Raw genomic sequence first — 27,491 nt, 5'->3', positions numbered from 1 at the left:
GTTAGTAGTTTTAACTATGTTCAAAAATATACCAAGCTAAATCCAATCCATGAAATGCGGTGCCCATCCAGGTCAAATTATTTTACAAAGCTAGGTTTGCCTTATCTGAGGTACAATAAAACTGAGATACACCTATTAGTTATTAGGTATATAGTGTATATTATACTATACAAGATTTTTCACAAAAAAAACTGGATTCGGGCGATGCCGGAATATTCAGCTAATATATTATAATTGTAATATTTATAATGACAAAACATTCTATAATAAATACAATCACGCTATTGTTGTAAACAACATACATGTTGTAAAGAACCTTAAATGGACTCATAATTCATATAGTCCTATCGCTTTTGATCATAATATTGCTATCATAAAGAAAAAGGAAAAAATGATTACTCAACATCTAAAATTAAGTAAGTACATTATTTTAAATACGTTATAGAATACAATGATTTCAAACGTTTTTTTTTAACTATTAATATTTATTATTTATATATACACATAAACAGCAAGTTTACTAGTGATATTAATAATTACCAACTTATTATTTAATTATACAACATAAATAAGATGCAAAATAAAGAAAATAATGAAATTCGTACAGGTAAGATATTGTTACTTAGTTAAAATATAATAATATAATTTCTATAAATGGCAGACTTTAACAAGTTATGTAGTGGTTTTATCACCAGGTGTTTACATGTATAAGTATTTATCTACTACTTTCTACTTATATATTTTATTAAAATACGTCTTAAAATATTGTTGATAACAGTTGATTAATGAATAACAACTATTGTGTTTTTAATGAGATGTAACATTTTTTGAATAGTTGCTAGCATACACATTTTCCTAAAAATAAATTTTTATATTATCTATTAAATATAATGTATTATACAATTTGTATTTAAATAGTAAACATAATAAATAACACATATATGTGTGTTTTTTAAAAAATTTTTATTTTTGTGTCTCATCACCTTTTGGAGTAATATAACTGCTTCAATTTTCTTTAACAGTATCTTGTTTGATGGAAAAGTGAATCTAGTTGGTACATTCAGGAGGTTAAAATTTAAAAGTTAAATTCAAAAAATTTAAGGAAAAATGGGAATTTTTACTCAAAATCGGTTTTGGACAAGGGTTTTAGATTTTGGTGTAACTCTAAAACAAATTATAACACATGAAATGTTCACTGAATGTTTATATTAACATTTATTATACACCATAACATTTTTTAAATATTTCGACTTGTTTTGAACTATTTACGAACATTTTCAGTTTCTAATTTTTTTTCCAATAAATATCAATAAAATTGTATTCGTTGGGTCAAAAAGTTTGAAAATTAGTAGAAGGCTCCTAATATACTGTTACAATGACAGTTCAAAAATATTAAAAATACGGTCACAATTTTTTTTTTAGATTCTGAGCGAAGCGATGAATGTATTGATTTTACAATGGTGTGTTTTTTTTTTTTAATTTTTTAATTATTTTTAAAATTTTTTTTTTTGTGTCTCATCACCTTTTAGGACAGTAAAAGTGCTTAGATTTTCTTCAACAGTAACTTTTCTGATAGGAAAGTGAATCTAGTTGGTACTTTGGGGGAGTCAAAAGTAAAAATTTCCCAGTAGTTTTCAAAAGCGACGTGAAAAACAAAAGAAAAATTAAGGAAAAACGGGAATTTTTACGCAAAAGTTGTTTTCGAGAAAATCGATTTTGATTTTTGGTGTAACTCTAAAACAAATGACCGTAAGGACATGAAATTTTGACTGAATGTTTATATTAGCATTTCCTATACACCATAAAATTATTTGAAAATATTTTGAGCTGCTTACGGACATTGTGAGTTTTCAATTTTTTTGGTTTTTTTTTTCTATAAATATCAATAAATATTTATTTGTTGAGTAAAAAAGCTTGAAAATTTAATACAAGGCTCCTACTATATTGTTACAATGACATTTGAAAAATATTAAAAATCCTTATTCACAGTTTTTATTTCTAAACTTTTAAAGTTCAAATATTGACAAAATACGAAATAATCACGAAAATTAGCAAATTATTTTGAGCTAAGAATTCATAAAAATTTTTCTTTTTCAATCAAAGATTTGAAAATGTAATACAAGATTATCTATAAGTTTATTTACCTTTATCAAAAAAAAATGTCTACAAGAAAGTCAAATTAAATTTTTATGAGCGTTTGAAATTCATATTTTTACAACATTTGATATTCACTCGATTTCTCGTGTAACGATTTTCTTATTTTGTTGTAATTAAAAAACATATGACTGTAGATACTTGAAAATTTCACTGAATGTTTGTATTAACATTTTCTATACAAGATCAATTTTTGAAAATAATTTGACTCATTTTCAGCTGTTAACGGACATTGTCAGTTCTCAATTTTTTTAGTGTAAATAATAGTGTAATAAATAATAATGTATTATTTTGTAGTTGAAAATTTATAAAATGTTCAACTTTTGTAGCTAAGGATTGAAAATTTAAAACAAGGTTCCCCGTAAATAATTAAATATATAAATTACTTTATTCACAATAATATCATCTGCAAATATACTTGGTAATATCATAGGCTGACTGACCGTTTTCGCTCAGAATCGTTTTTCTTATACAATGATATTATACCATTGAATTCAAATTTAACACCATCCATTACAGTGACCCACTTGTAACCTACTGTACAGCAGAGCGACATCCACTTACCCACCTTTTTTAATAGTCATTTTTAAATATGTTCAAATTTGGATAAAATACATAATATTAATAGTATAACCAATAATAACGATTTTACTTAATTTGTTGTAATTTAAAAATATTACTCACGGATACTTGAAATTTCTCAAGTATATTATTATACTATGCAAATATTGAAATATGATAATATGCAAATAATATTAATTCAACTTACCGGCACCGTATAAATAATAACAATATAAATATTATATAAAATTGTCTAGGCTGCTGGCTGACAAACCGTCTCCGCTCAGAATCGTTTTTCGTATAAAGCGACAACCACTTATCGGTTTGTTATATTTAAACTTTACTATTCCATATAAAATTCACTTAATTTATCTTAAACAAAGTACTTATGGACAATAAAATATATTTCAAAGGGAATTAGTGGAAAATTAATTTAGCTGATATTTAGATAGGTGCCTACAGGGTCTAGTAGGGAGAGAGTTTACTCAATTTGACTAAATAACTAGGTTTCCAAATCTAATTGAATAATGTTTATTCTTGTAGTGTAACACTATACAATAAGTGTATATATGTTACGGGCAATGTGAACCACAATTTTTTTTTTAACCAACTAATATTATTTTTTATTTTTATTATAAATTATAATTTTACTATTACATATTGGCTAGTTATAATAATATTTATAGTATTGTTTTTTTTTTACCTATTAAACGATTCTGAGCGAAAACGGTCAGTCAGCCTATGATTTTTCCAAGTATATTTGATGATATTATTGTGAATAAAGTAATTTATATATAACCTATTTACGTGGAGCCTTGTTTTAAATTTTCAATCCTTAGCCATATAAGTTAAAAATTTATAAATTTTTAACCACAAAATAATTAATAAATTATAATTTTGATAAATGTTGTCAAAATTTGAACTTTAAATGCTTATAAAAAAAATTGTGCCTATGTATTTTTAATATTTTTCAACTACTATTAGAACGATATATCAGGAGCCTTATATTAAATTTTCAAGCTTTTTTACCCAACAAATAAAAATTTATTGATATTTATAGAAAAAAAACTAAAAAAATTGAAAACTGACAATGTCCGTAAACAGCTCAAAAAGAGTCAAAATATTTTCAACATTTTATGGTGTATAGAAAATGCTAATATAAACATTCAGTGAAATTTTCAAGTATCTACAGTCATTCGTTTTTTAATTACAATAAAATAAGAAAATTGTTACATGAGAAATCGAGTAAATATCAAATGTTGTAAAAATATAAATTTCAGACGCTCATAAAAATTTAATTTAAGTTTCTTCTAGACATTTTTTTATTGATAAAGGTAGACAAACTTATGAGTAATCTTATATTACATTTTCAAATCTTAGATTTAAAAAGAAAAATTTTTATGAATTCTCATCAAAATAATTTGCTATTTTTCGTGATTTTTCCGTATTTTGTCAAAATTTGAACTTTAAATGCTTATAATTAAAAACTGTGACTAAGGATTTTTAATTTTTTTCATCTGCCTTTGAAACAATAACCTAGGAGCCTACTATTAAATTTTCAAGCTTTTTTACTCAACAGATAAAATTTTATTGATATTTATAGAAAAAAAAACTAAAAAAATGTAAAACTGACAATGGCCGTAAACAGCTCAAAAAGAGTCAAAATATTTTGTAAATTTTATGGTGTATAGAAAATGCTAATATAAACATTCAGTCAACATTTCATGTCCCTACGGTCATTTGTTTTAGAGTTACACCAAAAACCAAAATCGATTTTCTCGAAAACAGATTTTACGTAAAAATTCCCGTTTTTCCTTAATTTTTCTTTTGTTTTTCACGTCACTTGTGAAAACTACTGGGAAATTTTTACTTTTGACCCCCCAAAGTACCAACTAGATTCACTTTCCTATCAGAAAAGTTACTATTGAAGAAAATCCAAGCACTTTTACTGTCCTAAAAGGTGATGACAGACACAAAAATAAAAAAAAAAATAAAAAAAAAATAAAAAAAATAAAAAAAAAAACACACATCATTGTAGAATCAATACATTCATCGCTTCGCTCAGAATCTAAAATATTAGTTGTTTAATAAAAAAAATCGTGGTTCACGTTGCCCGGGAAATGTACACATTGTCTGGTATTCCACATTGCCCTTAATACATACCTATATACATTGTAATAATTATTTATAATTTTTATCGGCCACTTGAAAAAATTAATAAATGGATAAGCTAGCTCAGTGGCACTGAGGTCTAAGTTTGAGTGTAAATATAAATTATTAAAAATAAAATAAAATTTATAAAAATTATTTAAGAAATTATATTATATTATTAAATAAAATCCATCATCTAAAACGTACCTGGTGTCGCGACTTACTAATTTAAAATTGTTCATACCTCTACCTCCCCTAATCTTATAATCCTGCCCTCTCTTACTAGCAAATTAAAATCCTAGCCTAAAATCCTAACCTTAAGTGCCTCCAATGGGCGGCTTCTTATCTCCAGCCACTCAAGCCATTTCACCTCCATCACATGCACTTATTGTAAAACAACATTTATAGATTGTGTATATTTAAATAAACGATATAAAAAAAAAAAAAAAATCCATCAATTCTTAAATTAAGTTTGTGTACATGAAATATTGTTAGGGGTTATACACGATTTCTTACCCAATTGCTGTGATATATGTGTGTATTATTGACCAACGCTAAAATAATGGGGTGATCTTTCATCTGTACAAGGGTGGAAAATCCAGTCATGAGTAGCATGGCAATCTATGTAAAAATAAATAAATATAGGTACAATTTAATTATTTAAATTACTGAAAAATAAATGTATGACCACTATTCCTATTATGCATATATGACGTAAGACACACAAATAAGTATGTAGGTATTATTTTAGAAAAATACTTACTGACACAACTAAATTCAAATTTATATTGAAAAACCCAAAAGCACTAATTTCATCTGATTCCAACATTGATATTTGATACAGAAACATTTTGATCTATTCATAAATTAACCATAGTTAATAATATAGGTAATCATAAATAGGTAATTCGTAAATCATAAAAAAACCAATATAATAATCCATTCATAATAAACCACCACGATAAGAGTACCTAAATATTATCGAAAATTATGTAATGATAAAATAACCATAGCGTTTTTTACACTATTTTAGATTTTACGGTGGCCATAAAACAAAAATATTTATGCAGGTGATAATGTTTTAGTGTTACAGTATAAAATTAAATTTTTAAATATAATATGCACCTTAGTATACCAACGACATAGTAGTATAAAATATATCTTACTTGTAGTTTTACTTCTACAGGTACTTTTGAAATCGGAGTCAATCGTAAATATGATACCATTTTCATTTTCTAAAATCATTATTGAACAATTACTATTGATCTACCGACATCGTAAATTGTTTCAATGAACTTTGTGTTGGACAGATGTTAAGTTAATAATAATTAGATTAAGAACAGGCATTGCAAATCGCTGGTTAGTTATATTGAAATCGACGTAGGTATACAATATATATAATTATTAATTGGTACCTTTTCATTTATCCACGAGGCAGCGAGGATGACAGACATCAAAAAAACAACGATTTGAATATTTAGCATGTGCAATGGTACATGTCTTATAACATTTTCGAGCTTGATCATCAAATAAATTAAATATATAATATCGATAATGCAGCAAACAAAAAATACTAATAGCAGTGTACCGTAACTACAACTGAATATTTTGAACAACTGAGATAGTTCGGCATGTAACAACCTAATGCTCTCCATTAACATAACTAATTCAGAGTCCGTCCATTCGCCCGGGACGGATACCGATCCATGAGGAAGGCACGTCCAGAAATCGTTTAATGTTTGAAATCTACACCCGATATTAATGAGATAAAAACATACGGTTATAATAACCACATAGTCCAAAACATATGGCATTCCAAAAAAAAATAAGAGGAAAGTATTAATATCAAATGTGTTCGGTGGCCACAAGTACATGTCATATACTTCAAAGAAAACGAAATATAAAAATAATGATGTCAATATGATATTCCACTTCTTTTTACTTATTGAATGTTGGTGAACCGGAAATGCCGGTGATAGTAATGCCAGTTTTCGATCGAATTGTATAATGCCATTAATTAATCTACAAAAAGTATTATACAAACATTAATAAACATTTCTTTTAAATGTACAACAAATAATATCTATATCTATTTCATCTAATATAATAAATATTTACGCAATTTAACGGTTAATTTTTTTTATTTCAAAACGACAACAATGATAATAATATTCATTATAAGACATTATAATAATTGTAATAAGATTATAATTTTAAAATACTTTACTGTTATCTCGTTTGTTCATGTCTCGAATATAATTCATCTCTTTGGTCACCACATTCAACTATATTACCAGATTTAGAATCTATTAAAAAACGATTTCTACGTTTTGTTTCCTTTAATTGCAATATTTATAGAACTCCACATTCATTGTATACAATTATTTTATTCAATATGTGTAAATTTAGACACGTTAAAAATAGTATGTATAAAATCGGATCTAATCTTTTTGTATAAAGCAATAAATTATTACATAGCGATTGTTCTGAATTATGAGCAATGATATATCTTAAAATAAACGAACGTGAATTGCGTTTTTTAATTTATTCTGCATTAACTCTGCTACCACATTTTTAAATTCAAATTCACTGATTAATCGGATGTTAAAATTAGCAAATAAATATAAAATAGACCCTATTGTAAAAAAATAGTCTATGTATAAAAAGTCTTTAACTAAATGTTTAGTGTTCAATTATAAAAAGTGTAATACCTATTTATCTGTTTTGATTGTACCTTAATTGTGTAAAATATAATAACAACTGTTGACTATTCAACAATAATTCTTACTTTGTAATGTTTACTTATGTACATAGGAATTATAATACTGTGTATGGGTACCTACATTAGTATTGTAGCATATTAGCCATTAGGTATAATATGTTTATTGTCTAAAAGTCTAAGTGCTGATCTTGGACATTTTATCCTCGGCGATGTTTAAAAGTTTTTAAATAATTTAGGTATAATTATTTATCATTCTTACTTAACTGTCCATATTTCTGATAATCTTGCTGCAATAATAGCTATCCAAAATTTAACTAAACGGTAATGTACGATATAATATAACTCTTCGATAAAAACCATATATGTGAATATTAACAACACAATCATCCGTGTAAATTCTAGGAATGAATAATAATATGTTGAGTGTAAATTTAAAGTTAATAATCCATCTGGATCAAGTATATAAGATATGTTGATCAAACCAAAAATCTTGCCTAAAGCTAAGACAGGTACAAGGGTTGATTTAAAAACAGTCGTCATTTCAATAAAATTATGTTTTCCATCACTGAAGTAAATCGAGTTCATTATTTCGATATTCCTCTAACATAAATATTCAGAGTTCAAATATTAAAATGTTCACGCCTGTGCGTAATTTAATAGATATTATTATTTTAGATTTATTATTTATTCAAACAATTGTGCATGCTTAATAACAATTATGTGTCACCTTTTTACACTACGAATTGTTATTGCTATTATTATAGTAATGGTTTACATTATTGAAACAGGTAGTTCGGGTTAATTTATTGTGAAAAATATAAATTCTATTTACCAAGAAAATCGTTTACTTAATATTTATAGTGGTCAAAATGGCTCAAAATAATAAACAAAACATTTTTTTTATGTTAATTTGAAAAAATTTGATAAATAGGTGTAATATATTATAGTGTATTATTAATAATGTTTAATAATGATGGTATATCTATTTAATTTAAAACTATAGAAATGCACAATGAGGCAATAAGTACGAAAGTACCTATAACATTTACAAAAGTAAAAAATCTACCTACGGACTCAATTTATTATTGATATACCTATTATACATTCCCCAAGTGCGGGCTCAATTGGTATATTTTTCTGTTATACCGGAACCACAAATCAAGATTTTAGTTCGAAATCGGGACTTAATAGGTAAATTATTTTAGTTCCTCGTTCGTTCAGGTATCAATTAGAATGCATCGAAAATAAATGAAGTATTGAAACTAATCCAGCTAATTCCCACATTTTTCGTTTTCATATTCATTAGTGAAGCAGTTATCGGTAATACCATTTATGTGCTGATATCTATCTCAGTTATTATAGTAATTAGAGAATAGTGATCAACTCACTCATTATATTACTATCGGAGATGTGAAATTATATCTTTAGTGACTAAATGACATACTAGTTTACTAACTTTCATTGTCAAATTTTAACATTTTAGAGAACAAAATATATTTTTTTTAAGATTAATTAAACCTATACACTTATTTATAAAAACAAATAGTCAACATATTGTTTATAAGATGCACAAATTATAAATACAATTCATTTTTCAAAGGATAAGATAAACGGATAATTTTAAACAATATAAATAGAGGATGGAAAATCATAACTAAATGTAGAAGAAGAATAAAATTGCATTTCACAAAACCCCACCCCACCCAACCCACAACCACAACGATCATTGCTTATATAGAAATACTACAGTATTAGCATCTATTTATTATTCTAACCTAACCTGTAAGTACCTGCCCCATTTCCTTCATTTAACAATCGAAGAAGTTTTGTCATGTTATATAATTTAATTATGGCCCAAGCTCAACTGTGAATAGAATACGTCAGAAATGTTGATCACATAGGTAGGCAGTTAAATTTTAGAATAATGTCTCTCGATAAGGAACACACAATGAGACAAAAAAAAAGTTAATTTGCATTCAGAATTCAGAAATATGTGTAAAATATAATAACATATCATACATTATTTTATACCTATCCATGTAGTGTTGTTTCATCTATACTAAAGTATAAAGAGAAAAGATTTGCATATTTGTAACGAATAACCCAAAAACTACTGGACCGATTTCAAAAATTCTTTCACCATTAGAATGCAACATTATCCCTGAATAACATGGGCTATATTTATTACGAGAAATTATCTCGAAAAGTACTCAACGGATTTTAATACGGTTTTAACTAATAGATCGGTTGAGTCACGGGGAAAGAATTTATGTATAATTTGTTTTGGAAAAATTAATTGGATGGTTGAAAATAATAACAATAATATCTAATATCTATATATAATATATATATGAATGTTTGTCTGTATGTCCTTTATGCATTCCTCAACGGCTGGACCGATTTTGATGAAGTTTTTTGTGTGTGTTTGAGTAGTTCCCTGGATTATTTAGATTCACAATTGGACCCGGTAGGTCCAATCCGAGGAGGTATCAACATTGGTGGAATACATTTAAAGACAGCCCAGAAGTTACCAGAAGTATGTACTTAATGAAATTAAAATATGTAGACCAATAAACGTGTTGAAGTGTATATTATGAAAGAAAAAAAAATTGTCCCATTCTCAATATTTGAATACAGATTGTTATAATCTATAAATTCAGATAAAAATGTCTTCGATACCGGAAGAAATAAAAAAAGCGTTATTGGAAGTTCTCGCACAAATTCCTCAAAGAGTGTTATGGAAATATGAAAACGAACTGGAAGACATTCCGAAAAATGTGATGGTTAGAAAGTGGTTACCACAACGTGATATACTTTGTAATATATACTGTCTATTAAATGTGCTAATTTATCAAATTAAGTTACCCCTGAGGGTTTTTTTAAGTGCACCCAAATGTGAAACTATTCATCAGTCAGATGTGGAGGTGTATCTGGGGTATACGAAACCTTAGACGCTGAAGTCCCGGTTCTTGGATTACCCGTGTCTGGTGATCAACCTAGAAATTTAGAAAATTTAGTAAATGCGGGAATGGCTATTTCTATGGACCTCTTGTCTATAACAAATTATAGTTTCTTAAGAAATGTTTTAGAACTTCTCAACGATAAAAAGTAAATAACTTTTAAATTATAAATATTTAAAATTAGGTACTTACTGATTTAATTTCTAATAGGTACAAGGAAAATATTGAAACCACTTCAAAAATATTCAAAGATCGACCAATATTGCTTGAAGAATCTGTTGTTTACTGGACTGAGTATGTTCTTCGGCACAAAGGTGCACCACATTTGAAATCTCATGCACTGAATCTAAGATGGTATGAATACTTCTCATTAGGTGTATTATAGCTTTAGCAATAGTTTTTATTTCTGTTGTAATTTTTATCACCAACATTTTTTTTTAATCAATTTATAATATGTTTTATTTGAGTTTTTCTAAAAACTATAAATCAAAGCCTGAATAATGATCTAAAACAAAAATTATAATAATAAGTTTTTTTTTTATTTTTGTTAGTTACTATGAATTATTTATTTCTGTTTTATAATATGTACATTGTTCATAGTTCATATATTATGTACACGAGGTTGAATGTTGATGTATATAATACATGTTTAGGAACATATTATAATATATATCACGTTAACAGTTGATATACAAATGTTTTCAAACGATAAAAAAATAATATATTGAATTGCATATTATAATAAGTTATTATTAAAACCCTTTGAGGAGCAGCCTTGGTATACGTAAATGGAATTCAGGGAGCCGCTTAGAAATAAAAAATTGGAAAAAAAAGCTTGAGCGAAGACGCTCTTATAGCGTACTGAGTGGAAATCAAAAATATCCAAACAGGTACCTACCTACATAGGTATAAGATTATGATGCAATGATGGATATTATAATATTTACGATTGTGATACGGTCTTCTATTTCGCAAGATTCCGAATGCCTTATTAGCATTAGAACTTAAAGCAGAGCAGCATAAAGGCGCAACATTATCTAATGAGACATTGAAAAGCTTCTACATAATGACAAGAAAATAAGTTAATCCAAACGTTAAGATGTTTCAAAATTACCAGTCTTATTGGGTGTTCTAATAAAAAAGCTGGGATGACAGCATAGGCGCAACTTTGGTTAAAATTCTGGGGGGGGGAGCTAACAAAACTATTTATTTAAAATAACGAGTTTAGGGGTATGGAAGGAGAAACAACTCAAGACCTCGGGACAGACAAATTTTCCTGTAAAGAGCTTATACAAAAAATATAGTGTATATTATATCGAAAAAAATGACTTCACGGGAATAATTCTCAGGTCTTGTAAAATTATAGGATTTTGATAAATATAAAATATTTTTTTATCTAAAAGAATAAGACTTCCTACCGGCCGCATCGAACACCGATTTTTATTATATTTCAAATAATAGTTCAATATAATTTATAAAAAAAAAACGCTTAAAATTGTATTATTTTTGAAGACATATTATTAAGTTTGAGATTAAAATATTGAAAAACAGAGTTCGATGAGGTCTGTAAAATATTACCCTCTATTAGTTAAAAAAAAATTATCAAATTTGGTTGATTTTACAGAACATGATCATTATTCCCATAGAGCGTATTTTTGTGTACAAAATTACATTAGCACCGGGCGCCTAAACTAAAAACACCTAAACTTACACATTTATATACGGTACAAATGCACTTGATATAAATCAAATATGTCATTCTTAATTTATTATAGAACTCAATACGCATATTATATAGCTTAAACTGTCAAGTGTTTGTATGAACAATGACTATACCGGGTGATTTTTTTATGAAACAACACTCAATATTTCAAGTGTACATTTTTTTGAAAATATTTTTTTACATAGTTTCAAGACGCCTATATAAAACAACGTTTTTATTAAAAAATTATATTTTTAAATATTTTTAAGTTTTTACTTTTTTGAATGACAACATAGGATTTTAATTTTATATTCCAAAGCAGAATATTTTTCTTAGTATTTTGATACATGAAAATTGAATTTGGGTGAGTCGTTTATGAGTTATAAGTATTTAAAGTTTGGATGAGCGGAGTGGAGTAGTACGGGCCGGTTACCCCGCGAAATGTTTGTCCACTTCTCTGCTCAACAAAACTTTGAATATTTATAACTCATAAACTACTCGCCCCAAATTCGATCTTCATGTATCGAAATACTAAGAAAAATATTCTGCTCTGGGATATAAAATTAAAAGCCTGTTGTCATTCAAAAAAGTAAAAAACTTAAAAAATTATAAGGATAAAAAATATAATTTTTTAATAAAAACGTTGTTTATAAGCGACTTGAAACTATGTAAAAAACCACTTGAAATAATGAGTGTTGTTTGATAAAAGAAACACCCGGTATATTTACCTAACCTATACTTTAAAAAATGTACTCATGTGATCATTATCTTAATATTAGTATATTACCAATTTAAAAACTGAGTCTTGGCATAGTCGTAAATAAAAAAAAAAACAGTATCAAAATATCTTAATCGTCAAATATTACACTACACACGCTAATGACTAATTGTATACAAAGGTAACGTCGTGTCGTCTCGATATCGTTTACGCTATGGATTTAAAACTACAACATAATATAATGCGCAAATCTATCATGCCAATTTTGGTTTGGGCTCTTGTCGGTTCGTCCATACAACCTGCGTTGAATGCCAGAATTTTAGCCGTGGAGACAGTCGGAGGTAAAAGCCACTGGAACTTTATGAGTGGTATACTGAGGGCGTTGGTGAACAGCGGACACCACAACGTCACTGTGTTCACACCGTTTACCGACGGTAACCGCGAAAACTATACCGAAGTGGATACAACTTTAGAGGGGGCTATACAATTTATGGACATGGATCTAAAACAGATGATGAGTAGAAGACTTACAATAATAGGTGATTTTGTAATGCTGAGTAGAATTCAGTGTGATCAAGTGTATGAGAATAGCAAAATGAAAGAAGTGTTGGGGAGGGCGCGCACAGAATTCGACATTGTCATTATTGAATACTTTGCGTCAGATTGTGTGTCGTACATTGCAACTAAGCTCAACTTGTCTTTGATTTATGTCACACCATTGCCAGCCAATGCCTTTATGGATCGCACAATCACCGGTCACGTCTCAAATCCGTCAACGGTCACGGAACTGTTTTCTATGCATGCGGTTTCTAAAACTTTCATTCAGAGATTAACCAATATATCTTTACTAGTTTACTTAAAAATTGTAAAACAATACACAGAACTGATTCTGAAATACACTGATCCGAAACAATATGATTTGATCGAATCCATCACACCGTCTTTGATATTCGCAAATAGGCATTTCATTACCGATGTGGCAAGTCCTATACCGACACACGTTGTAGACATCGGTGGAATTCATTTGAAGGCAGCTCAGAAGTTACCAGAAGTATGTTATTTAATTTAATTTAAATATATAGACCAATAATCGGGTTAGAATTTAAGTGTACAAGATTGTTAAATGTGTACCAGTCCCACTATTTGAATACAGATTGCCACGATTTATAATTATAGGATATTTTAGAATTCATTGAACAGTCACCACATGGAGTTATTTATTTCACTTTTGGTTCGACCATAAAAATGTCTTCGATGCCAGAACAAATAAAAAAAGCGTTACTGGGAACATTCGCACAAATTCCTCAAAGAGTGTTATGGAAATATGAAAACGAACTGGAAGACATTCCGAAAAATATGATGATTAGAAAGTGGTTACCACAGCGTGATATACTTTGTAATATATTGTGGAATAAAAGTGCTAATTTATCAATTGAAGTTACACTTAAGTGTTTTTTTTTTAAGTGCACCCAAATGTGAAACTATTCATCAGTCACGGAGGTGTATCTGGGATATACGAAACCGTGGACGCTGGAGTCCCAGTTCTTGGATTTCCCTTGTTTGGTGATCAGCAGAGAAATATAGACAATTTAGTCAACGCAGGAATGGCTATTTCAATAGACCTCTTGTCTATAACAAAGGATAGTTTCTTAAGAAATGTTTTAGAACTTCTCAACAATAAAAAGTAAATACCTTTTAAATTATAAATATTTAAAATTAGGTACTTACTGATTTGATTTGTAATAGGTACAAGGAAAACGCTGAAATCATTTCAAAAATATTCAAAGATCGACCAATGTCGCAAGCTGAATCCGTTGTTTACTGGACAGAGTATGTTCTTCGGCACAAAGGGGCACCACATTTGAAATCTCAAGCATTTAAGCTAAGTTGGTATCAATACTACTTATTAGATGTCTTAGTTGTAGTATTAGTTTTTATTTCTGTTGTAATTTTTATCACTAGCAAAATTGTCACATCAATATTTATAGGTATAGTTTAATTTTTTGTAAATATTATAAATCAAAGCCAAAATAATTGATCTAAATAAAAAATATGTATTAATAGGGAATTAGTTATTATATTTTCTTACTCATGAGTTATTTGAGAACATGTAATACAAACAACTCCTCATAATAAGTTATATTATGAATATTGTTTGTGGGATACTAGAAACTTTTATTATCATGTTTTATTTGCACAATGCCATTTTCAAAACATTTACATTTACATTTTAATAAAAATATAATAAAGTATATGGATTATGGACTGTATGAGTCTCGCCTTATCCCCCTTGCAGCTATAATAGGCAAGCACATCATTTAACATTTTTATAAGCAAAAATTCCATAGAACCTTGTATTACATATTTTTCAAACCTTAGGTATAAAATATACTTAACATTTTATGAATTTTTAAATGTTCATTGTTTTGATGAATTTCTTCAAAAATCTACATTAATGCTCAAAAAAAATGTTGTGAATTTACGCTCACCTTATTTTTACTTCAATAATAACTTATGAGGAACCTTGTATTACATATTTTAAGCTTTTTTACAAAGCAAAATTTTAGAAAATTTAAATGTGTATAAATAGCACAGAGGAGATAAAATATTAGTTCAAAAATTATACGATGGTTAAATAAACAGTAGGTAAAAATGTAGAGTATCTACAGTTATCTGTACTGGGATTACCACAAAATAACAAAATTGATTTTCTCGAAAACTATTTTGAAAAGTACTCTGAATATTTAACCAGAAAATACATCGAAGTTGAAAATTGAAAAGCTATTTTACCGCTCCAAAAGGACATAAAAAAAAACACATTAATGTAAAATTTATGCATTCATCAGAATCTACAATTTAATAAAAAATTATTGTAATTTTAGGGTATGCAATATCCACACAACATTTTCTGTATATTCCATGTATTTAGTAAATTGCATTTGGTGACAAATAAAATAAATAGTTATATGTTTTGAAGATAAAAATAATTATTCTAAAATATAAGCTAAGCTATTCAACAATAAACGTGGAATATACCACACCTAACATGCATATAAATATTATAAATAACAATCTTAACTATTTTACACAATATTATGCTCAGAAAAATAGATGAATACAACTTAAAACATTTTTTTAAATTTAGAAAATAATAGGTAATTATTAGGAAATATGCTATATATTATGTGTGTATAATCAACAGTAGAAATAAACAAATATTCATTTTTGCAATAATTTATTCTGATGGCACTTAACCAATCATAAAAGTTTTCAGTTTTTTTTTTTTGGTACAAAATAATTATAATAATGTTAAATCTATGATTCTTATTTACACATATTACAAAATATGTTTAACACTAATAACGTATAGTATAATATGAGAAATATATACAAATCCAAGAGAATTTTTTTTTATTGGATGAGACTTCTAACATAGCAACATTAATAAAAATAGCTTGAAATGAAAATGAAAATAACATTTGAAGTCAAGCATAATAATATGTCTATTTAACAAAATAAGTACAATAAAAAAATAGTTTTACAAGGCTAATATCTATAAGCACCACATCACGAATGTGAGTTTTTGATCGAGACTATCTTAAAAACAAATGGAATGTCAATAAGCGATATCTGATTGACAATAAATTATCTTAGTTGTATAAAAATAAGTAGCAACATGTAGGATATTGCTTTTAATATGTCTCGTTGGTTTATGGTTTTTTCACCAGAATCTTTTTTTTCTTTACTAAGCTCGTTATTTAACAGGTAAGAATATTAAAAAATTTGTATTGTTAACATGTATAAAGATAAAAATTGTATGCCAATAATTAATAAGATATTTTATTTATAAAATCAAGTTTACAATATAAACTATATTTTACTAAATATATTTGAACATATATGTCAAAATTGAATGTTTGTTAATCATCATATACAATATTAAATTACTTCTGGAAAATATGACTTACTGACTTTGTTAGAAAATTTTGATTTAGATAATAAATCCAGAGAATAAAAACAAGATACAAAATCTGAAAATTATATTTAAAGCATATGAGAATTTTCAAATAGTTTAGTAAAATATAGAAATAATGTATATATATTTTATAAAAAAAAATATTCTAAAGTTCTGTTACTAGTAACTTACAATTTTGTAATGGTCCTTTCTTTTTATTGTAAGATATTATAAGTTAGCAGTTACAGAAAAAGAAGATTCTATTGTTATAAAACACTAATTTTAATGGTAAAAAATACAAATAAAATTAAATATTAGCGACAATAATTTATATATAAATATACATAGTGGGCCACTGAGTTTTCCGTTTTTCTTTAGTTAATACACTTAACCTCAGTGACTCACTCGGTATATATGACAAAGTTAATTAACATTCTATATAATATTCTAGTCTTAAAAACATAATATTATCATTCTTATAAAAAGAAAATATAATATAGTTCCAATGAATAAACATGTAAAATAACAAACAAACAAAATAATAATATTTAACGTATAGTCATGAGTATTTGGATATGTGGAATGTAGATGATACAAATGCATTAATCTAGAAAATAAATGGCATTTATTAAATTGTGTTATTTTATGTTATCTTTAGTATTAACTATAATGAATAATTTGATTATCATTACTTATTCATTAACAACTATAATCAAAAATATTAAATATGTTTCTTTACTGAAATATTAATCAATTTAGTTAAATGAAATGAAACTATATAGATTAAAATATGCATATACATATAAATCCGATCTCTGATTATAAAAATAATATATAAAAATTAGTTATTTAGAGCACTGTAATACAATACATTAAACGGGAGAAAAAACATATCTTTTCACTCAAATAAAATTAATTAAAACAAATTATTATAACTAAATCTTATTTTACATTACCATATTAAAAGGAATTTCAAAATTCAAGTTCTTCCAATGTCCTGGACAATCGATTGCTGTCTATGCGACGTCTTTGGCTCCTTCGAACAGCATCTGCTCTCCTATACGGTTCATTTTTCAAACCCAAGAGAATATCTTCCAATGCACCATTGTATACTTCATCTTGGTGTAACAATTTCTTTTCTTTTACCATCTTTGTCTTATTCTTCAGTTCATTAATAACAGCTTCCTAAAAATAATATATAGTATGACTTATGAGTTATGATGATCATCAATTAAATTCAAAAAAGTTTTAGAACCAAACACACAGAAAAATAATATTTATAAAATGTTAATGAAGCGAAAAATGAAATGTCAATTAAAATAGTTAACTTTTATATTTTAACACTGATAAATTAAATTTCAAATATTTTAAATTATTAGATTTGTTAGCACTAGTTTATAATATCAAAAAATAGTAAATTATTACAATTAGCAAAATTAAAAAAAAACCATACTAAAAATATTTTGGTTTAAGACACTAATAATATTATCTACTAATTAAATTACACAAATAATTAAAAATTCTACTCATACAGATAAATACATAAATATGTATTTAAAAAGTTTAACAGTTATATTGTAAGGTATCAACAAATCTATTATTTTTGCAATTAAAATGATTGATTGTAGTGAATCTACAACTGTAAAATTGATTTCAGAACAATATAATATTTTGATGAATCATGAATTGATGATACATTTGAAATAGAAATTAAATTCCCAAGGCATATTTACCAATCCAATTTCAGGTAAGACGATTCTGTCATTCAATCATTAATATTAGAGCACTTCATTTTTCCTTCCACATACAAATTTTTAAATATAATTGGATTGGTACCTAAATGAATATGGTTCTGATCCAACACCAGTAGTCATGTTATGCAGTGCAGGTCCAAGCAAATTATTGAGCTTATACTAATGATTTAAGCCTTCTAAATTAATAATTAGTATGTTGTCATTCGATGTAAAAGAAAACAAAATACAAACACCATACTATACATTAATTCTAAATTTAAACAAACATTATATCTAAATTATAAATAATGAAACATAAAACATGAAATACTTTTTTTAATGCATTACAACTATTGTAATACCAGTATACCACAACCATACATCAAACATAAACCTTTAGAGATAAAAAGCAAACAAAAGAAAAATATTAAAATAATATTTATTTCTTAATAAAAAAAAATATAAAAACATTGCAATAAAACATGCAAGATTAATGTTATGTTACACAAACTTAAATTATTTAATCAACAAATTCTGTAACCGTTCTAAATTGTATATTTACAATAAATTGGACATACTTGTTGCAATTTTTGATTTGTTTTGTTTTTGGCAGCTAGGTTCTCAGTACTACCTTTGAATTTAATTTGGCATGCAGCTTCTTCTAATCTTTTTTTTTGTTCATTTTCAATATCAGCCGTCTACAGATAAACATTGTAGATAACTTTAATATACTTTACTCATAATAATTTTTTAACTAAAGCTAATTTTTAGTTAAATTAATATTACAATGAATAAGAATATTAAATACACCACTACTATATGTTGAATATAGCAATGAAAAATACTAAACATGAATGATAGTTAACATAAAATATGTTTATTGTGGTTCATATATATTTATTAGCACTTTAAAATATATATATACTTTGTTTACCTTGAATGCTTTAACAAATCTAACTAGCATGGAAAAGAAAGTATTGGCATCTGTACCTCGACGAGATTCACCAAAATATTCTACACAATCCCTAAATGATTCTTGAGCAGTTTTAGTCTCATTTTTCAACCTTTTAAGTTTGTCTTCAGAATTATTAAGGAAATCTCGAAGAACCATTACATGTTGAGCATTTCCGTAACCTCTGGTTTCACATTCTTTCTTTACGATTTCCATATTTTTTTCTAACTCATTAACATCAGTTATGACATTTTCCAGTGATACTAAACATAATATAAATGTATGTTTAGTAGTAATAATTATATTTTATAATATAAAATTAACCGTACCAGCTGCTGCTTTATCAATGTACATGAATTCTGAATCAAAATTCATGATTTCTGGCATTTTGGACCTGATGGTATCAACAATAAAATGTAGAAGGCAAATACGCCTGTCACTTGACTTGGTATCAACTAAAGTATCTAATGATTGTAGTTTGAATCCATATGCAGGTCCACGTTTCGCACTATTCATATAATTACCAAATGCTAATATTATCTCAAGCAACTGACGTAGTTTCTTGGAATTCTTTACGGAACTCGAAGCTGATATAATGGCGTGCACTTGCTAGAATTGAAACAATATAAATAAGTTTCGACACGTCAGAAGTCATAGGTAAACTCACTGGTGATATTAAATGTAAGTTGTCCATAAAGTTACCCATATAGCTCATTATAGATAATTTGGTGGCAAGTCTTTCGACTTTAGTTAACTGCATTAAAAATTTATCTTCTTCAGTTAACATGTTTATGTCTTTTTTCTCCAACTGATATTCCTTATAAGATTTTACCTATAATAAAAATATTAATAAAGTTGTGTAATAATAATTTTTTATACACAAATAAATTTTAAAAATATACATAAATATTTTTAACTTGAATTTGAAATTTATTACAAATTAAAAAGATTACAATACAAGGACTAGTTTAGTCCTTATATTAAATATGATGGCATTCATTTTAAGAAAATACAATAAATTACAATATTTATAAATAGTGGTTTCAACTAATAAATAATATCTGTTATTTTTAGTTGTTAATATGAACAAAACAAACATTTCTTAATCACAAAACAATTGAATTTCAACCACAAATTTAAATCATGGTTTTTGTTGAATACATAACTCGTAATGAAAAGAACATAGATAATACATTACAATTGAAACAAAAAAATGGGACTCGATTTATTGAGGGAAATAAGACTGCTGCAATAACGATTCAACGACATTACAGAGGTTATTATACAAGACTATATTTTTCAAAATTAAATGTTGCAGCTAAAATTATTCAAAAATATTGGAAGGGATACATTACTCGAAGGTATACTAATTTCATACAAGTATGTGTTTCCTAAATTAGTAATATGTTATTATATTTTAGGTATTTCAATGATATAGCAATAAAAACGTTTGTATTTATGTCCATTGATTATTATAATAAAGCAGCTACGATTATTCAAAAATATTTTAAGGGCTATTATATCAGAAAACATTATTTGGATGTAAAGAAAAATACTAAGTGGATCAAGGAGATTCAAAAACAGAATGATGATTGGTCTAAAGTCATGAATGATTATAATCAAAATATTTGCTCCAAGTTTGAAATAATACACAAAGAAAGGGTAAAATGTTTGATAATTGATATGGTGTATAAACATCATCCAATGTTACGGACCACATTAAGAAAAGGAGTGTTCAGTGGAAATGGAAACAGTGATTCAGAATTTGAAAAACTTGTTCGATATATATATGCACAAATAAATAAGAAGAAACTTGAAATATAAATATATAATAGCAAAATTTACCTCTTGATCAGAAGGAATCATTCGTTGAAGAATTTCAACATTTTCTAAAGGTACTTGTTTTAAGTCTAATGAATTAACAGCCATTATGACACGTTCAACTGGCATATCAAGTTTTCTTCTTGAAATAGCTATTTTTAAATTTAAATTAGAAGATGTTTTTATATCTAATAGCTTTCTATACTTACCAATATTTCTTAAGCGAGTATGTTCCAAAAGAGAAATATTATCTTGTTTCTTCATTCTTTTACTCGGATATGTCATTAACCCGTCATGTTGGTCAGAATTGCCATTAATCAATGCTCGACCAGCAGCCGTCAATTTAAATTTCTCTTCAAACTGACCAAAGTCTATCACAGAGTGTAACTTATCATCATCTAGTTCATTAAAAATAGTACCACGAACCTACATTTTATAAAATAAATAAGTTTAATAAGTAAAAATGTAAATGGTAAAAATGATAAAAAATAATACTTGATTTGGTTTCATTGCAACCCAATTCAAAGTTGGTAACTTGTATTTGGTCAGAACTTTACGCTTAATTGTCATAGCACCATCTGGTGCTTGCATTGTACCCGCTAATGGTGGGGCAGGTGGTGGTGGAATAGGTATACCAATTGGTTTTGGAGATATTGGTGGTGGTGGCGGAGGTGGCATAGCTATTGAAGAAGCAGTAGTTGATGGTGGTGGTGGAGGTGGTGGAGGTGGTGGAGGTGGTGGTGGGGGTGATGCAGAAATACTATTGCTTCCAGTCGAGGAACAACTTGAAATGCCACTGCTAGAGCCTGAAAACAAAATTATTAGAAATTTAAACAAAAATTAATATTAAGCCTAAATTATTACTTAAATCTGGTTGAGCTCCTCGTGAAATCAATTCTTGAATTTTTTCTTCAAGCATGAACTGCCTAGATTGAGATTCACGTTTTTGATCGTTTACAACCCTTCGAAGTGTTGCTACTTCTTCTTCAACTGTACGTTTGCTCTCTGCTGCTGCATCTCTTTCAGCTCGAGCCATTCCAAGCGAGCTCTCTAATGCAGCCAATTGGGCTAATGATTCACGTTCTAATTCAGCTAACCTATCATGTGCCTGAAAAAATTTAAATTTACTTGTTAGTTATGAAGTTTATTAGTAAAAACTACTTTTGATTTTTTTTTTTACATACATGTGCAAGTTCATCTTCTAAAGATTCTACTTTTTCTAAAGCCGCCGTTTTAGTTTCACTATCTTCCATTAATGCTGCTACATCAAATACATTATCAAGATACGCAGAAATTTGAACCTGAAGTTCTTCACTTTCTGTATGCTTGATTTTGACTAAATATTCATCGAGCCCGAGAGTACTAAATTCATATTGCAGATGAACCCGAAAATTCATATCTTCCACAGAATGCACAATTATGTTTATAAATTGCATGCAAGCAACCTAACATTTGATTTATAAAATTAAAACATTGTTAATATAAAAAGTTTCAATAACTCTTAGTTGAACACACCATAAATTCTATGTGAAAAACTTCGTAATTAATAAAATAATCCATTAGGGTTTGGAAACGTTTCTTCTCCTGGCAGACTTCTTTGAAATTGTCAAATGCTGATAAAATGATCTCGTGACCACCTTTCACTAGACATATTGCAGCCAGAAGCTCAAGTACTAAAGCTTTTGTCCTAAAACGTATACATGGGTATAAAAGCATATTAATTTTAAAAAAGGTTAATAAAATACCTTAAACTTTTGTGCATTAAACTCAATGCTATACTATTGATTGCATCGGTATGTTGGATCACCATATTTAATCCATACTGAAACAGTAAATTAAACCATGATAATTTAAATTCATTCAAGAGCATTCAGAACACTGATTACACATTAGAGTTTTAGAATCTGAATGGAGTGTTCAGATGAATGAATTAATTTTACAATGAAGCATGTTTTTTATTTTTTTTTTTTGTCTGTGTACACGTTTTACAATGAAAAAAAGCTTCGATCTTCAACATTGATGGTGGAATCTGGTAGCGAAATATATCAAGTTGGTGCTTTCAAGGAGAAAAAAATTAAAAATACTAGAAAAAGTACTTTTCAAAATAATCGAAAAAAAAAAAATTAAAGAAAAACGAATTTTTACGCAAAACCGACAAAATCGATTTTTTTGTGTAACTCAAAATCAAATTAACTTAGATATTTGAAATTTTAACTAAAATATGTTTATATTAGAATTTTCTTTACGTAGTAAAAATTAAATACGAGGTTCCTCATAAACAGTTTATACTGAAACCAAAAAAATTACGAAATATAATATGCAGTTTTTTTTATAGACATCTGAAGTTGATATACATTTAAACAAATAAACAATAATGATTTAGTAATTTTATTGCAATTCAAAAATATTATTCGTGGGGATGGGAAACTTTTATGAATATTATTATATTTTATACACACAACAACGACAACCTTTTCAAATGCCACATTTTCGGCAAAAAATAATTCAATATACCGTATTAATAATAATAGTAAATAAATTACTATAATAGCAATATTGTCTTCGCTCGAAAACGTTTTTCGTATTCAATGATTTAACACATATTTGAGTGGCGTATTCAATGAGGTACACTCGAGCCTATTCTTCAGCAGAGCTAAAGAAGCATAATATGAATGTCCACAACCATACAAATAGTTTAAATATACATTATACAATATTCACTTTTATTGTAAATTACAAACGTAATTTTTCTTTTGTTTTTTACGGCGCTTTTGAAAATTACTGGGAAATTTTTATTTTTGACCCCCCCCCCCCCCCCCCCCCCCAAAGTACCAACTATATTCACGTTCCTATCAGAAAAGATACTGTTGAAGAAAATCTAAGCATTTTTACTGTCCTAAAAGGTGATGACAGACACAAAAAAAAAAAAAATAAAAAAAAACACATCATTGTAAAACCAAAACATTCATCGCTCCGTTCGGAATCTAAAATTGTAAAAAATAAACTACCAATTCAATTCTTAAATAAACGTTTTTACCATACAATTTATACTCACGATTTGTCTATTTTTTATTTTTTATTTTAGTAATAAATAATAAAAATAAACAATTTTATATTATACTTGTAACACAAGCGGCTATATAATATGATAAATAAGGTATATAAAAAAAATTGTTTAATAATGATTAGAACAAAAGTTATTTTCATTTGCTAGGCCAGTCTCTTACGCCTTATATATCTATTACTATTATTAGTTATTACAAATTATATATTAATTATTCTTCAGATAGAATATTCAATATACTCATGTAAACATGAAACTAATAATTTGATTTGAAGCTCATGCCAAGTCCTGATATTCCAAATGTTATTACAAGTTGAATTCCAAATTCTCTTGTTTTTATATTTCCGACAACAATTTTAAATGTTCTATAAAACAACTAAATTATTCTAAGTTATATGTTATAAGTTATAATTAATGTGTAAAGTGAAAAATACAACTTATAAATTATAATTTTTAAACCAGTTTTATTTATTAATTGTGTTTCATATAAGTTACATAAACAAAGTTACAAACAGAATATTGTTTTTTTTAATTTTCTGCTTGCTATAAATATTATAAAACAGACCGTTAAAATTTAAAAAATAAGATAATTTATGTAACGTCAGCGTCAAAATATCGTGATTTGCACGGTCATATCTTGATCAAATTGACTTAGTCTTTCGCCAGTAATACATAATAAATTTACATTTTATACAGTGGCACAATTTACTATATTTATTAATTTTATTAATTTTATGTCCTTTCCCTTCCACCATTATTTGATCAAAAGACATGGCAACGGTACAATGCGTTTTTCGGTTTGTTTTTTTTGTTCCCCGGAGCTTTAATTTATCGATATTCTATATTGCATATTATTTTAAATAAGTATTACATAATTTATATGACACGAAAACTAAACATATGTTGAAAGTGCATATTAACCTTTAAAGGTCACATTGTACAAATATTGTACATGTACAAACTATACAAGACCTTAATGAAAATACCATAAAGCTGGCAAAAAAATGCGCTAGGTTTGATTAAAGTTCAAATGTATAATCAATATAGAAAAATATGAAGCAAACATTTAGGTCAAACGCCATTTTTAATTTAACAAATAGCTGCTTATCATTTTTAATATTTACACAAGCCAAACTTCAAACCATATTCTAATTAATATTGAATTCGCTAAAACGTTTTACTGTTAAATTTTTTTTTTTTAAATTAGACTTTTAAGTTCTCACCTTATTGTTCATGATAGCCCGTAAACACATTATACAAACGTGTATATCATCTTTGGTATCGCCCATATTTAACTTTGCAGCGTGTCGCGATCTCCGTTTGATCCCAGGACTATCTAGTACGTCTAAAGTAGGTCTCGCGTGATTCGTTACATTGCCGTTACTAATGCCATTTGTGTGAATATGATTACCTATAAATAAACGTAAATAAAACCAACTCCAAAATAAAATGATTTCCAAAATATTGGATTAAAAATATAAACTAAAACATTCAGATACCTTGATTGATTTTTTCAGTCGAGACATTAGTCACATCAGCACAAGACCTATATTCATGGCGCATCATCACTAATCTAAAGCTAAGATAGTCAATCAATGAATCCAGACCATGATTTTGATCATCAAGAAATTCACGAACCCACCTATTTGATCGAATTAATTATGTTTGTCATTAGGTATAAATTAAATTTAACATATCCAATATAAATGTTTATATTACTCTATATGATTGGTCCTAAGAGATATTTCTAGATCCCGCAAAACCTGTGTAGAAGTGGCATCTCCGACCATTTTTCGCTTCTATAAAACATAAATTGATGTTTAATAATAAAATTAATAATTATATAATAAATATATGCATAGCTTTTTTTTAATAAAAAACTCACTTACTCTTGAACTTCGGGAAGCTTTTGGATCTAAATATGTACGGAGTCTAGATAAATAGTGAGCTGGTGGGTCTTTAGCTTGAACCATTTCCTAAACAAAAATAAATAATTGTTATTCCAATAATCTTGAAAATTACTTTAAATTATGAACTGTACAAAGTTATAACTTATATCTATTTTCATGGGTGCCTACAGGTCATAATAAAACCAAACATCAAAACGTATAAATAAATAAGTAATTAAATAATAACTAGTCTTTGCAGTTCTAATATGCAAGCCCTGATAAATTGTTTGTGTTAAGTTCTGGGGGGAGGGAGAGGGGGTTGACATGTACCACGTCGTGCCCCGTTTGCAGGTGCGCATGGCTATTTCCTGATCAAAGAGTTCTTTAGTAACCAGTTGTACATACCCGCACTAAAAAGTACATACCTAAGTTTAATTCAGTTAAAAAAATTTTAAAAAAACATTGACGAAACTTGTTCTAATCGTAATACCTAATATAATAGTAGATGTGTACAACTTCATTTTCATACATCTAATAATAATTTATATCTTTAATGCATAGGTATACGGATAATGGCTATATGTTTATAAATAGTACATTTGTTTTCAGTTGCGTAAGGATTTGAATAATAATTATGTATTATTTTTGTACAATACCTATTTTACAAAATTATGAATTTTAAAAAATAAACATTAATCTCAAACAAAGAAAAATCAACTACTTGTAAATAATTACAAATATTTTGTAAAGTAAAAACTATCACTTATTATAATACTACTAACATCTAAGCTGATAATATTTTAAAGAATGTAACAATATGTGATCATTGTATGAATGCCTAATACCAAGTAGGTACCTAATAAAAAATCTGGACACGAAAACTAAAAGTAAATAGTAGTATATTAAAGGAACTATGTAAACACGTAGGTAGAAATTGCATTAAAATTTACTTAAACATCATAAATATTTTTAAAAAGTATAATTAATATGTTAAAAGAAATTATTATTTAAAGAATGCAGTCTGTACTCAGTAGCTACATTAATATGAAAACAATGATCAATAAAGAGAACGCATATATTGTAAAATGTATAATACAAAATATTACCAC

The 27,491-nt window shown here is 27.1% G+C and overlaps 5 protein-coding genes across 6 annotated transcripts in view; 3 read left to right on the top strand and 2 right to left on the bottom strand.

Moving 5' to 3' along the window:
• Nucleotides 1-589: 589 nt before the first annotated feature.
• Nucleotides 590-8,128, bottom strand: LOC132945787 (uncharacterized). The gene is made up of 6 exons (XM_061015551.1): nucleotides 7,848-8,128; nucleotides 6,282-6,888; nucleotides 6,033-6,101; nucleotides 5,630-5,722; nucleotides 5,383-5,487; nucleotides 590-855 (listed from the first exon to the last, which is right to left on the bottom strand). Exons 1-6 carry the CDS (start codon nucleotides 8,126-8,128, stop codon nucleotides 808-810), a joined length of 1,203 nt encoding a protein of 400 aa, XP_060871534.1. The 3' UTR covers nucleotides 590-807.
• A 2,126-nt stretch (nucleotides 8,129-10,254) lies between these two features.
• Nucleotides 10,255-10,933, top strand: LOC132945699 (UDP-glucosyltransferase 2-like). The gene is made up of 3 exons (XM_061015461.1): nucleotides 10,255-10,405; nucleotides 10,501-10,696; nucleotides 10,759-10,933. Exons 1-3 carry the CDS (start codon nucleotides 10,255-10,257, stop codon nucleotides 10,931-10,933), a joined length of 522 nt encoding a protein of 173 aa, XP_060871444.1.
• A 2,113-nt stretch (nucleotides 10,934-13,046) lies between these two features.
• Nucleotides 13,047-15,036, top strand: LOC132944738 (UDP-glucosyltransferase 2-like). The gene is made up of 4 exons (XM_061014219.1): nucleotides 13,047-14,019; nucleotides 14,145-14,364; nucleotides 14,433-14,652; nucleotides 14,715-15,036. Exons 1-4 carry the CDS (start codon nucleotides 13,183-13,185, stop codon nucleotides 14,965-14,967), a joined length of 1,530 nt encoding a protein of 509 aa, XP_060870202.1. The 5' UTR covers nucleotides 13,047-13,182; the 3' UTR covers nucleotides 14,968-15,036.
• Nucleotides 15,037-17,460: 2,424 nt separating this feature from the next.
• LOC132944787 (formin-like protein) overlaps nucleotides 17,461-27,491 on the bottom strand; it is a 34,317-nt gene continuing 24,286 nt past the window's right edge. The window contains exons 3-19 of one of the 2 annotated variants that reach the window (XM_061014294.1): nucleotides 26,383-26,469; nucleotides 26,213-26,292; nucleotides 25,993-26,135; nucleotides 25,717-25,904; nucleotides 23,175-23,251; nucleotides 22,945-23,116; nucleotides 22,614-22,874; nucleotides 22,294-22,537; nucleotides 21,925-22,235; nucleotides 21,639-21,855; nucleotides 21,454-21,581; nucleotides 20,276-20,440; nucleotides 19,938-20,217; nucleotides 19,591-19,871; nucleotides 19,235-19,354; nucleotides 17,880-18,108; nucleotides 17,461-17,530 (exon numbers count right to left, since the gene is read on the bottom strand). In XM_061014294.1, coding sequence (XP_060870277.1) covers nucleotides 17,896-18,108; nucleotides 19,235-19,354; nucleotides 19,591-19,871; nucleotides 19,938-20,217; nucleotides 20,276-20,440; nucleotides 21,454-21,581; nucleotides 21,639-21,855; nucleotides 21,925-22,235; nucleotides 22,294-22,537; nucleotides 22,614-22,874; nucleotides 22,945-23,116; nucleotides 23,175-23,251; nucleotides 25,717-25,904; nucleotides 25,993-26,135; nucleotides 26,213-26,292; nucleotides 26,383-26,469 — 2,967 coding nt within the window. In that variant the 3' untranslated portion in view covers nucleotides 17,461-17,530; nucleotides 17,880-17,895. Of the gene's footprint in view, nucleotides 17,531-17,879; nucleotides 18,109-19,234; nucleotides 19,355-19,590; nucleotides 19,872-19,937; nucleotides 20,218-20,275; nucleotides 20,441-21,453; nucleotides 21,582-21,638; nucleotides 21,856-21,924; nucleotides 22,236-22,293; nucleotides 22,538-22,613; nucleotides 22,875-22,944; nucleotides 23,117-23,174; nucleotides 23,252-25,716; nucleotides 25,905-25,992; nucleotides 26,136-26,212; nucleotides 26,293-26,378; nucleotides 26,470-27,491 lie in introns of those variants that run through there. The other variant, XM_061014295.1, reaches the window with a different exon arrangement.
• LOC132944788 (uncharacterized) lies at nucleotides 20,451-21,517 on the top strand. The gene is made up of 2 exons (XM_061014296.1): nucleotides 20,451-20,969; nucleotides 21,030-21,517. Exons 1-2 carry the CDS (start codon nucleotides 20,752-20,754, stop codon nucleotides 21,430-21,432), a joined length of 621 nt encoding a protein of 206 aa, XP_060870279.1. The 5' UTR covers nucleotides 20,451-20,751; the 3' UTR covers nucleotides 21,433-21,517.

Source organism: Metopolophium dirhodum, chromosome 5 (genome assembly GCF_019925205.1).
Source record: "Metopolophium dirhodum isolate CAU chromosome 5, ASM1992520v1, whole genome shotgun sequence".
NCBI classification, from domain to species: domain Eukaryota; kingdom Metazoa; phylum Arthropoda; class Insecta; order Hemiptera; family Aphididae; genus Metopolophium; species Metopolophium dirhodum.
Note: the sequence above shows the minus strand (reverse complement) of the source record. Positions and strands in the feature narration are given on the sequence as shown.

Excerpts from the sequence above, each read along its gene's own strand:
- LOC132944788 (XM_061014296.1), top strand. The coding sequence starts at position 20,752 with ATGGTTTTTGTTGAATACATAACTCGTAATGAAAAGAACATAGATAAT. Across the intron at positions 20,970-21,029 it reads AAGGGATACATTACTCGAAG|GTATTTCAATGATATAGCAA; the intron begins GTATACTAATTT and ends ATTATATTTTAG.
- LOC132944738 (XM_061014219.1), top strand. The coding sequence starts at position 13,183 with ATGGATTTAAAACTACAACATAATATAATGCGCAAATCTATCATGCCA. Across the intron at positions 14,020-14,144 it reads CAGCTCAGAAGTTACCAGAA|GATATTTTAGAATTCATTGA; the intron begins GTATGTTATTTA and ends TTATAATTATAG. Across the intron at positions 14,653-14,714 it reads GAACTTCTCAACAATAAAAA|GTACAAGGAAAACGCTGAAA; the intron begins GTAAATACCTTT and ends GATTTGTAATAG.
- LOC132945787 (XM_061015551.1), bottom strand. The coding sequence starts at position 8,128 with ATGACGACTGTTTTTAAATCAACCCTTGTACCTGTCTTAGCTTTAGGC. Across the intron at positions 6,102-6,281 it reads CCTCGTGGATAAATGAAAAG|AAAATGAAAATGGTATCATA; the intron begins GTACCAATTAAT and ends TAATGATTTTAG. Across the intron at positions 5,488-5,629 it reads ATTTGAATTTAGTTGTGTCA|ATTGCCATGCTACTCATGAC; the intron begins GTAAGTATTTTT and ends ATTTTTACATAG.
- LOC132945699 (XM_061015461.1), top strand. The coding sequence starts at position 10,255 with ATGTCTTCGATACCGGAAGAAATAAAAAAAGCGTTATTGGAAGTTCTC. Across the intron at positions 10,406-10,500 it reads ACCACAACGTGATATACTTT|TCAGATGTGGAGGTGTATCT; the intron begins GTAATATATACT and ends ACTATTCATCAG. Across the intron at positions 10,697-10,758 it reads GAACTTCTCAACGATAAAAA|GTACAAGGAAAATATTGAAA; the intron begins GTAAATAACTTT and ends AATTTCTAATAG.